Source organism: Asparagus officinalis, chromosome 7, assembly GCF_001876935.1.
Source record: "Asparagus officinalis chromosome 7, Aspof.V1, whole genome shotgun sequence".
Taxonomy (NCBI): domain Eukaryota; kingdom Viridiplantae; phylum Streptophyta; class Magnoliopsida; order Asparagales; family Asparagaceae; genus Asparagus; species Asparagus officinalis.
The window spans coordinates 774,544-787,829 of record NC_033800.1 but is presented as its reverse complement, the minus strand read 5'-3'; the positions used below and the strand labels follow the sequence as shown (position 1 = coordinate 787,829).

At 36.1% G+C, this 13,286-nt stretch overlaps 1 protein-coding gene across 1 annotated transcript; it reads left to right on the top strand.

Annotated features, from left to right (window-relative positions):
- Window positions 537-1,094, top strand: LOC109849660. Its single transcript, XM_020419519.1, has one exon. The coding sequence runs from the start codon at window positions 537-539 to the stop codon at window positions 1,092-1,094; it is 558 nt and encodes a 185-aa protein (XP_020275108.1).

Genomic DNA, 13,286 nt, shown 5'->3' with positions numbered 1-13,286 from the left:
GATTTGAGATTGTACTGAGCATATTGAGAGGGAGAACTTGTGAGCAAGTTAAGAGATTTGATTTAGGGTTTATTTGAGTGATTTTGTGAGATTGTAACCCCTTGTACTCTTCTTGATTTAGTGGAATCTCCCCATCCTCTCCCCGTAGACGTAGGCCGGTTGCCGAACCACGTATATCTCTGTGTTTGGTTTGCTTTGTCGTATTTTGGATTGGATTGTGCTCGTATTTGGTTTGGTAATCTTCTCCCGTGACTCACGGACTCGTTTGGTTGTCGAGCACGCTTCCGCAAAGATACGCAACAACAACATACAACTATTAATAACTCATCACCAATCTTCTTTCATTTCTCCAAATCTCCTCTTCAGCAATGAACTATGGAGCTGGACCATCACATCTACCTTCTTCTTCTTCTTTTTATTCTTCTTCTTATGATGAAACCTTTTCTCTCTATGTTGAACAATGAGAGGAGGATATGAAACAATGGGAGGTGGAGGATGAAACCTTAGCTCGTCTATATGCCTCTAACAACAAAATAATGACTTATTTCTCTAAAGAGGAAGAGAGGCCAAAGCGTATCGGCTTAGTTTCTGGTCATTTGGTAATCAATTGTGGGAGGGAAGAAGGTAATTCTCGAATCTACAATGACTATTTTTCTGATAATCCCACATACGGTGCAAATTTATTTCATAGAAGATTCCAAATACAAAGGAGTCTTTTCCTTCATATCGTCGACACTGTACGAGAGCACGACAACTATTTCGTACAAAAGGTAGATGGTGTCGGCCAGCTTGGACTGTCTACTTTACAAAAAGTAACAACAGCATTTCGCATGTTGGCGTATGGAGCATCAACAGATAGTACTAAAGAATATGTAAGGATTGATGAGTCAACTATAATTGAATGTTTGAAGAGATTTTGCAGAGCAATTGTAAAAGTGTATGAAGATGAATATCTTAGATCCCCCAATACTGACGATGTTGCAAGACTGTTACAAAAAGGTGAAGAACGAGGTTTCCTAGGAATATTGGGAAGTCTAGACTGTATGCATTGGAAATGGAAAAACTGTCCACCAGCATGGGTGGGACAATACTGAGGACGTCACGGAGGCCTAACCATTATTCTTGAGGCAATATCATTGTATGACCTATGGATATGACATGCATACTTTGGCTTTCCAGGTTCTAATAACGATATTAATATATTACAAGCATCTAATTTGTTTGACAACCTAACATAATGTATTACTCCTCCTGCTCATTTGTGACGCCCCAGGGTTCACACAAGGCTATAGTCCCAGGTAAAACCCGGATTGTCAAACCTGTCAAGCACCAAATACCATGCTACGACATGTTTCACCATCACAATCGTTATCTCTCTAGTGGAAACAATAAATAGGTGAAGGTACAGACACATGTTTCACCATCACAATCGTTATCTCTCTAGTGGAAACAATAAATAGGTGAAGGTACAGACAGGCAAACAAAATAGAAATATAACAACATTCTCTCTAGTGGAAACAATAAATAGGTGAAGGTACAGACAGGCAAACAAAATAGAAATATAACAACACTGGATGAACACAGAAGAAGCATAATAATATCAATAATGAGCCCAACTAGAATAAAATAGATACATCTCTGAGTCTGAACTGAGTCTCAAATACAATGAGTTAAAAAAAACAAAGTCTTACAATAGTTCTCAACTCTATAAAATAAAATACTAATCTAGAGTCTGAAAAATAACCAACTACATGTGGAGTTCTGAAATGACTACAAAATATAATAAATAGCTAAACGGACAACTAAGATGTCCCATCAACCTGCGACTCTCCGTGCGCTGGACTCACTGCTTGAAAGAGGGGAAACAACGAGCGTCAAAGCGCTAGCGAGATCATCACTACCTCTCCCCAGGGGAAGGGGTAGGAGTATATAGAAAAAAATAGAGTCATTATATTCATATATCAAATCATTCATAAAATTCTTCATGAAGGAAAAACAACAGTCACGGAAAAGTACTCCAATCTCCAACATAAGGAATAAGTATCGCATCTCGAAATACATCCGAGTAGCCTTCTCTAATATAAGAGGATGTCAGCTAAAACAAAATGAAATATATCTGCCGCTCATAACGGGTGTGCCAAAAATCTCAACATAAATACCCTATTCACGGGTAGTCTATCATGAAAGTACAAAACATAACTGATCAAATATCTATGTGTGCATCATCTTGTGCTATAGCGATACTTTTGTAATGCTCTTACTCAATCGCTCTGCGGCAATAGGATTTATTATCTCCCTATTCCGGATGCATGTAATAACGATACTTTTGTAATACTCTTACTCAATCGTTCTGCGGTAAATAGGTTTCATCTCCCTATTTCCAGATACGTATAAGACAACATTATTCAATATGTGTTTATCAATCTATAGATCTCATGTTAAGTGTGTGTCAATCTAACACAATCTAGCATACGAGCACAAAACTCGATGTGCGTGTCCACATCTGAAGTTCACCATCATCCCAGGTGTTTAACAATCACTAATGTCATAGTCTATCATCATAAGGTCGAGAAATTTGTTCGACAACCGAAAAAACAACGCAAGTAAACATGCACAGCCAAAACCAACTGGTCGCCCGCGATGGGCTCCAGAGACTACCCAGGTCTCTGTCCTGCACGCGGTCGACCGTGACGGTCAACCGTAAACCCTGTTTCCAGTTTCTCCAGATTTTTTTACGTGTTGTGTTCTCGTAGTGTTTTCGTGATTCAAACATGATAAAAACTTTATGAAACTTGCATACAAGCATGGTACAGTAGATAGAATTATCTGGAAACAAATCAACATATATAAATCATATGAAACTTGCATACAAGCATGGTACAGTAGATAGAATTATCTGGAAACAAATCAACATATATAAATCATGATTTTATGCATTAGATTTACATTCAAAACCCTAAAACATGCATAAAAGCTCAAAACAACAAATCAAACTTCTTTCTCTAGTTTAACCACATTTTAGAATCATCATCAGATCTAAATCACATCTGTGAAAATGTTCTCAACCTTTTTAGCATGAAAAGACCCAATCTTTATACATATAATACAAAAGAATTATCTTTTATACATAATCTATTCGTTTAGGCTCTATAAAACATGTTTAAATCTCTTTAAAAATGTTTTAAAAACTGGGAGGGGGGATTAGTAAAGATGATACTCGCCTTTGGTTATAGTAAAACGTGTTAGAAGCAAGGTTGAAAGAAAACTCCACTCCAAAAGCCAAGAATCACCCGAAAAATCCACTTGGAAGCCTTCAATCTTCTCCAAGAAATCAAACTAGGGTTTAGGGGTTTTGGTGGCTGTTAGGGTTCTTAGGAAAACTGAGAAAATCGTGAAAAACTCATATATATATCAGGGGAAAACGAATATGGGTTTAGAAATCCGAAACCAACTCAAAACAGGAGAAAAATAGACTGCAGGTCTCGCGGTCGACCGTGGCGGTCGACCGGGCTGCGGTCGACCGCGACGGTCGATCGGACTGGGGTTTCCCAGATTCTCATGAGTTGGCCATATGTGCATGTTTCAACACTTCTATCTCTCATGTATGAACTCGTTCATACTTAAAACACATGGTACTATACCATTTAATGATATTTATCATACTAAATATCCATATATCATAATTTATCACACATAAACTTTATTATTAATAAATTATCGGGGTTTTACATCATTATACAATTCAAGGAAAGAATTATGATGTCGGTTATTATTTGGCTGATGGCATATATCCGAAATGGCCAACACTTATTCAAACCATTTCCAAATTCGAAGATAAAAAGAAACAATATTTTGTAATGATGCAAGAAGCTTGGGATAAACGAACTTTGCATGATATCATGACCACTTGCATAATAATGCACAACATGATTATTGAGGATGAATGTGATGAGCAAGAAGATATTGTCGTTTCTACTCCAGCATAAATTTTAAATGTTGAAGAATTAGGGATGAACGATGCTGAACGGTTCCGACAATTCCTGACCCGACATAAGAAATTCAAAGACAAAGAAGCACACTTCGCACTTCAAAATGCATTAATTGAATATTTGTGGGAGAGACACGACAACGAAGTGAAGCAACTTTTTTTATTAAAGTTTTGATGTAATTCTAAGTTAATGTGTTTTATTTCCGTTTAATTTTCAATGTATTATCATTTCTAATTACTTATTTTGTAATTTTATATTTCGATATTAGTCTCATTTTGAAGGTATCAACGAGACACTTACAATGATATTATTTTTATTAAAAAATATTTAATATATTAATATATATACAGATTTTAAGTAAGTAAAATAAAAAAACAATGGCAAATTCAGAGAAAAAGAGATGATTCTTGGATGTGGAAGCAACTTATCAAAGTGAGAGACTTGTTGCTGTCCAGATTTGGAAATATTGGAAACATGCATAACACTATTTGTGCATGCTGTACAGATGATAAAGTTCAGTTATCATTTATATACAATATCCTATCACTGTCATCCTCCTCTATACATTGGTCTAAGACAGTTTGGAATGGATTTCACTACCCCAAGCACTCTTTCATTCTTTGGCTAGTATGTCATTCCAGAATTCTTACCCAGGATCGGCTATGTCATATGGTGATCTTGAGCTCAAATGAATGTGTCTTATGCCCCAATCACCAACAAGAGACATGAAAATTAACACCTCTTCTTTGATTGTCAGTTCTCAGCAAAAGTCTGGAATAGCTTGATGAACTGGTTGAAATATTCATGGCAATCGAGTGACTGGAACCAAATAATAACCTGGTACTCACTCAAGATCAAGGGGGGAGGCTTTAAAAGAAAATTGAAGAGACTGGCCCTCTCAGCTGCAGTGTATGCTATTTGGCAAGAGAGAAATCAGAGGATTTTTCAACAAAAATTCAAAGAACCAGAGATAGTCTTTAGAGTTGTCAAATTGGCAATTTACACCAAAATTTTAAATTCGAACTTACCTATACATATGAAAGAAACACTTGAAAGGATGTGATTGTTTTATAGTGTAACCACCAAAGAGATAGGGTTTTGATGCACTTCATATTGCACATATTGGGAAATGAATAAAATTTTTCATTGACCAAAAAAAAAATTTGTTAAGGAGATTGAGGGTTAACATTGACATTTTTTGGAACAGTAATATAGAGTTAGCTACGAATTCGGAGAGAAATCTCCAAATTTGTAGCCTCAAACCCAAATTTGCTGCTCACCACCAAATTTTGCCGCTCGGTTGGATCCCAGAGCGACTCCAAAATGCAGTTATAGCGGTCGGTTGGAGTCGCTCTTATTGGAACTTTGATTTTTTCTGGACTTAAATTTAGAATGGTTCCCTTTGAGCTTCACTTCAAATGCACCTTCAGATGAATTCTTATAATTTCTCATTGCTCTTCAGCGCTCATAGGCATGTAGCAAACCCAATAGCCCAGGTATTGTTAAGGTTGACAAATGTTAGATTCTTCAACAATTCCAAATATATTATAAAATTTCTCTATAAGGGTTATAAGAATTTTCTCAATGACTTACTATTCGATTATAGTTTCACCATAGGACTTCCCCTAATTAGCAGTTTCTTTTAGCTTAGATGTGTAGTCTTCGATTCATTCACCGTCTTTCATGTTCATGTTTCCAAAATCTTTACGTATGGTCTGTATTTAATGGCTCGGACCTTTTGCGCTGCCTTGAATCTCTTGTCCCAGAGTATCCTACGTTGTCTTGGCTGTAGTAGCACGCATAATTCAAGGGAAAAAAAAAATCATTAGTTACAGCTTGCTAGATCAAGGACGAAGCTGAAGCATTTTTTAGCTTTGTCTATAAGGCTCATAATAATTTTCCCAATGACTTTTTGATCACTTATAGTTTCACCGTAGGACTTCATCTGATTAACAATTTCTATTATCTTCATTAGATGTGTAGTCTTTGATTGGTTCACCAACTTTCGTGTTCATGTTTTCAAAATCTCTACGTATAGCTTGTAATTTAATGGCTTGTACCTCTGCACCACCTTGAAACTCCTCTTGCGGAATATCCTATATTGTCTTGTCTGTAATAGCACACATATTTCAAGGAAAAATATCATGAGTTTATAGCCCCCTACATCAAGGACAAAGTTGAAGCATTTTTCAGCTTGTCTTCCTTCCCCATCTAGAACTTAATTAAGCTCAGTTGTATGACAACAACTGTCATTGTTCAACAAAAATTCTTTTTGGATTGTTGCGTGAACTCCTTGACGCTTGTTTGCGTGCTCCATGATCCCTAACACGGCGCTGGGGCATGAAGAGATCGAACTCAAGAGATTACCTCAGCCATAATCAACAACAAGCAACGTTAATACACACAGAGTAAGACAGTACATATATTGTACATAGTCAATCGATATCAACACAAATACATGCTCACACACTCTCATCACACGACGTCAATCTTTTTTACATACAATCAACTCCGTACAGTTCTGACATGGCATCCTTCATCAACCCTCAGGTGCCCTTATTCTCAACAGCGAACACTAGTAGCTAGCGTATCAAAAGCACTAATTATATCCCTAATTCTTCGTGGGAGGGTACTCATAGTGTGGTGGCTTGTGATGGTGATAGTGATGCTTGTAGTGATCATCATAGTTAGGTGGGTGATGGTGATGTGGAGGTTTGTGGTGGTGGTGGTGCGACGGCTTATCGTGATGATGCCCGCCCCAGCCAGCCTCGACGGCGCTGATGAAGATCAAGCAGATGGCCAGAGCAAGGACTAGGTTAAGTGCAAGCGCTCTCATTTTGAGGTTGCTAGCCATTCTTACTCACTGTACACTCCTTTCTTTAAGTGGTAGTTTAGGTTTAGTTCTCTCTCAAATTTGTGCATTGAGTTGTATAAATTTGTTCCGTTATATAGAGGGAAGCAAGTCTCTTGGCTTTTGCCTAAGATAAACAAAAATAATCACAGTTTGGTAGCTAGTTGAATTGTTCCTTGATGACATCGCCTAAATTACTTTTATTTTGACCGTGGCAAACTGGAAATGCCCTCATTGTGGCCCACCTTTGAGCAATATGTTTACTTGTAGTGTTTGAGAAGAGACTTGCACGAAAGCGAATATTCTTAAATTAGGGAATTGAATTTTGACCTATACATGTAGTTCTCTTTTTACACAGTTTTTATACGTGTCTATTATATTTTTCTATCAGAAAAAATGAAATGACATGAAATGAAAGACAGAGAAGTGCAGTATTGAGCGTTAGAAAAATAATCTTGTAATTAATCCTTAGAAAAATAAATCTTGATCCCTTTCACTGTTACATTAGCTGTCAAGAAACAACTTCCTCAATTCTAACCGCCCAACAATTATACCCCTGATTTTTATTAATTGAATGAAAAACATTATATCAAATGATATAGATTAATATTGTTATTGACAAAATGTTCTCCTATTTCTGTTAGTACACCAGAAAGAATTTATTTTCCTTGAAGATAAATAAAAGATAATGGCATCTGCATGATCACGTGCTTTCGTGTGACCACAGTTGCCCAAATTGATGAAAGTTGCAACTAGTATTTTGATCAAAAAATTTTGTAAATGGAATGCAGCTGTGTTGATGGTTCATGCATTAAGACATAAATTAATTAAAAGATATGATATAATTGTTCTTGATTTGAATGCCGTCACAAACCTATAGCCCAAAACAAAATGATATAATTGTTCATTTCGTGAAGAAATCATAATCGAAATCTACGTGACAATGATAATCTGTATACCATCCTTTTGGCAAACAGAGAAGCGGTCAATTACGGTACATACTGACCTGGATTCAGTTCATTTTTCTTTTTTTTTCTTGCACATAATATGAGTTAGGTATTTATTTAGCTCTGGTGATGTTATGGTTTTTTTTTGAGCCAAATGTGAAATTAGACTGACAACTTCGCAGTTGGAAAAAAAAGCCAGAAACCAATTTGTCAATATGGTTGTACCATATGCTTTTTCCTGTTTGTCCTAAAATTACTTGCTTATAGTTGACGCAACATTCGTGCACAAGCTTTTCTTATACTAATATGCCAAATAATTTTCTAGCACTTTCCTCATGAATATAAAATAGTACTAACATAAAGTGAGGTTTTGCGGGTTTTCTTTCTTCGGCGGCGAAAAATGCAGATTTGGCTCAAGAAATTACCAAAATGCCGATGTGGAGAATTGTAGAACATGGCGTTGAATTTTTCAAAGTGTTGAAAAACATGAAAAGTCAGCAGTCTGGGTGTGGTGCGTGCCACACCCAGGTGTGGCTGACTTGTTTTCAGATTCCCACCCTGTTTTGGATTGTGTTTGTTATAAATAGAAACACACGTTTTTAGGGTTATGTGAGAGAGTTTGAACAGAGAATTTGGGTTCTTTTGAGCACTTTGAGAGAGAGATTATTCTGAGGCAGTGTGAGATCATTGGTTGGATTATTTTGAGAGTTGTTTGAGAGATTGTAGTCCGTTGTTTCTCCTCCATATAGTTAAATCTCCCCATCCTCCCCCCGTAGACGTAGGTAATTGCCGAACCACGTAAGTTTCTGTGTTTGTGTGTGATTTTAGCCGTTATTTTGTGAATTAAACTCGTGTTTTGTTTTCTCATTCTCGCCGACTTGTTTGGGTTTATTGCGAGCATGCTTTGCACAGTGCGCGACAATAAACTCATTAATATTTTGGTAACGTTTTTTTAGAAATATGAACAATTCTATTATATATTGTTTCAATGTGTAACACCCAAGAGGATTTGATTACAGATGTTGTCTTCATCATCCCAGGCATCGGAAAAGCAAGTGCATTTATATCTACAGGCATGTTGAGTTAACATGTGTGCATAAACATTTTTCTAGTGATGAACATCGCTAAAAAGACAAACTAAAACGTTTAAAATGGGACCATCAGTCACCGAACAAGATCAAGAGACAACGCATACGAGCTATGGTCCCGGGCAACACGAGAACAAGGTATAATTCCGAAATAATGTCCATCTGAACTTTTTTGAGAGGGCAAAGCGCAAACCTAGAGACGAGAGTTTTGACTTGAGGGGGGATGGTGGAGACCCAAAAGCACAATATGAGAGGAGGTGGCAGCTAATGTAATCTCGATCGAGCAATGATCCCAATGGCAGAGTAATCCGATTTAGATTGATTTTCACAATGTTGCGGAGCCGTCGAGATCAGTGGTGAGGGGAATTAATAGTGAAAAAGGAGGGTCGTCACATCTAAACTTCCATACACTATCCATTGTAGCTCAGTTTGGTTAAAAAAATTAGTTTGAAATTATTCGAAACCAAAGTAATCGAACCGATTGCTCTAAGCTTGTGTAAAAATCATGCTTTTTCCCAGGTAATAGTAACCATTAACTAATATTTTAATGTGTTGTTGTTAATAAACATTTAATTTTAGTTTGTAAAAGTAGTCGGTTTTGTTGGGTCCTTTTGTTTTGATGATGATTAACGCATAATTTACAACTAATGTTATTTGTCTAGTGTTTGTGTTTTATATTTATTCTAGGCAAACAATATGGATGGAATTGCGCATTCACGATCATATCTAATGGAGGTTGGCAGAATAGTGGAATGAAGCAATGCTATTCAAGTTGAAGATCCAAGTTCAAGCTTCATCCGCAAGTGTACCAAGTTGAGCTTATTGAAGACCTATAGCTTGGGTAAATAGTTTTAGGTTTTATATTATGTGTGTTAGATACTTTAAGCTCAATATCATATATACACACATACACGTTTTGGATTTATATATAGTTATATATATACAAGTTTTGGTTTTTGGTTTAGTTATGTAGATATAAAACAATTATATATTCATATACACTTTTATATGTTTCACATTCTATTGTATTTTAAAAATTATTATGTTTTTGGTTTACAGACTTAACAACTATAGTTTATACTTTTTATCAAGTCTATAAAATCATTTTACATAGTTTTAAATTTTATGTCAAAACATCAAATTTCATGCCTATCAAGTTTTCATGTTTTTGACATTTTTGTAAAATGAATAGATTTTATCATTTGGGAGGTGTTTTTTGAAAACCGGTTTTTGTAACATGTATATTATCATGTTTACAATCATTTTCCAAAGTTTTATATATTTTTTATTTTATTTGTTCTTTTTAAAAGAGATTTGAAAATTAGATTTTCTGTTACAATCAGGCTGATACAGTGTTATCAGTCGACTGAAGAAATCGTCTGGAATAACAAAAAGTTTCTGTTTTATTTTGGTCGACTGACCAGTTGACTAATGATCAATCAGTCGACTGATAAATGTCGTTAGTCGACTGATGAGCTGGAAAATGCCTCTAATGGTCAGCTCATTAGTCGACTGATGGAAGCCGTCAGTCGACTGATGCTGTAACGACTAGTTTTTTCAGCCTTGTCCTGTTTTGAGTTTTTGGTCTTTTTGCTTTGTTTTTCTTGTGTTTTGGGGTCTCTATAAATACCCCTCATACCTCAGACCAAAAATTAACAAGAAGAAAGTTATTAAACACGTTTACAAGGGTTTTAAGTTTGGTTTTAGTTTGTTTCAAGAGTTTAGTTTGTGAAGAAATTTTAACAAAAGCAAAGAGGAGATCATCCTTTGGTGTTTGAACATTCACTCTTCTCCCTCTCTCTTGTTGTCTATAGAGAAGTTTTTTTAAACTCTATTTCTAGCTATTTATTGTTTTGTTCATAATTTCCATAAGCTAGATTTATTTGAGTTTAGTTTGTTTTTTTGAATCTCTTTGTTACACACACCCACTTGAGCTTTTAGTATTTTCATATATAGTATAATTGGGGTTGTGAGAGATTGTAACTTTGAGTTTTGCTTAATTGAGTTCTCACATTGTTTAGAGAACAACCATTTATTGTAGAGAGCCTAATTGTGTAGTTCACCTTGTATTACACTAGTACACCAAGATGAGTGTGTGGTGAGAGACAGGGTCGTCCCAAAAGGAGTGAGGTAGGTAGTAATACCTAGAGAAAGGTTATAATTCCTAACACTTGAGGGAGACACATGCTAGAGACCAACACTTGAGGTGGTAGTTAGTGTGTTTACATTGTGAGTGATTGTAAAGTTTTCGGTGAGCTAGAAAACTGAGTGTGAGGTGTAAACGTTATTCGGGTGAGCATAGAAAACCCGGTTGTGATAGTGGAGATCTCCTCAAGGTGAGGAGCTGAGACGTAGGTCCTGGGGATCGAACTTCGTGATCATATCGTTTGTTTGCGTTTGTCATTGACGTTCCTTTATATTCGTGCTTATCATTTATATCGCCTTTGTCAATTGCTTGTCGTTTATATTACCCTATCACTTTAGTAGTTTGTTTACCCTTGTGTTACTTATATATCCTTGCACATATATTTATAATATATCATTCTTGCTAGGATATATTTGTTAATAAGTTTTTAATTGGTATAAATCGAATTAGATTAGCATAAAACCTATTCACCCCCCTTCTAGGGTTCTTTTCTAGTGGCATTAGGGTGCTTTCAGGTTTGATGAGTCTGCTCTTCGACATAGAATAGAAGATGAATGAGAGGTTCGAGGGAGAAAGAATATTAGAGTTTTAGATAAAATTGCTTTACTTAAAATATCTATGCTTAAACTAAACAAACCGAACCATACTGCACCAAACTGATTTAGATTAGTTCAGCTTTGAATATATTTTTGGGTTTGGTTTTGTTTCAAAAAAATTAGTCAAAATTGACCAAACCGGCTATTTGCTCACCGCTATTGAGCATAGTCACATGATATGATAAGATGGCCTAACATTTTCTTTACCAAACCACAAAGAGGAGAAAGGAGAGTGGATAACATTCTAAGCTTGAACAACATCTCTCTTGATGGGAGGCCTAAGTTTGAGGACGCCCAAGTGAATAGTTTATCTCTCAATGGAAAGAATTTGATTCTGTATATTCACATGGCAATCCTAGAGACTGGTGTGGAAAGAGTATCGTATGGATGGAGTTGCTGCCAAAGAAGGTTATAATTAACTTTAGACAACAAGGTGGGGTTGAAATGATAATTCCAAATGTCACGAAAAATAGTGGTGGCTAAAATCATAAAGTAATAACCAAAATAAAATCACAAAAAATATCACAAGCACAAACACAAGGATATAGACGGTTCAGAGCAAGTCCTGCATCCATGGACAACAGTAAAGAAACTTCACTAAATCAGAAAAGAGATTACAAATTACACAAAAGGAATCAACAGTCTCTATGACGCTCTCTCTCTCTCTCTCTCAAAACATAAAGAACTTCTCTGTTAATTTAATTAATGGATTCTCTCTCTAGGGATACACTTTTTATCTCTATTTTCTCATGCCCTAGATTTGAGAATAAGACCCCTTTTATAGAGTCAATTTTTGGTACAAGAAGGATTCCTGAGAACCCCTATCAACAAGCCTAAATAATCTCATCCAAATAGACTTCGCATTAGCCTCAGATGCCCTAACAGTCTGCTACACGAGAAATTGTTTAATTCCAGAGCATAGATTGCCCGCGGCTGGTGTGGGCATTATTGGGAAAAGCTTAATAGGTCGTGGTACCACAACATGTCCATTAGCAGCAGGCACACTGCTTGCTTTGTGCAGTACGGTTGTGAATATGTGGGCCAATAAAAAAAATCTCCTCCTTAGATTGAATCCATTCAACTTTGTTGAAATCTACTGCTGTTATTAGCCCCCACAAGGCTATCTTTATCTCTTAATGCTTAACAAGTCATCATATTAGCTATATTGTCATTGTCAACTTTCTTCACTTAAATCCTCTTCTTTCATGGATGTGCTTCATGAAAGACTTGATCTTTTGCCAAACACATAGCACTTTGACTATCACAAGGTACTATATCTTTCTCCTAAAGAAGGCCCATGTCACTAATGAGGCCTTTCAACTAAATGCCTTCTTTCATCACTTCTATCATTACCATGTAGTCTGCCTCAGTACTGGATAGCATAGTGAAGACTGCAATATTGTCTTCCCATTGATAGAGCCTTCAAGAATGAAAGTGTAGCATTTCATCAACTTCTTTCCATCCAAGTCTCGTGCATAATCTGAATCAACATATATAGCTACATCCAACTTTGTATCAATACCTTTGTAAACTAGAAAACTTTTGATGTTCCTCTAAGATATTTAAATATCTACTTTATTTCTTCCCAATAATTCTTTTCCAATTTCACCATAAACTGGCTCAACATGCTAACATCATGTACGATGTCAAGGCTAACGCACACCATATC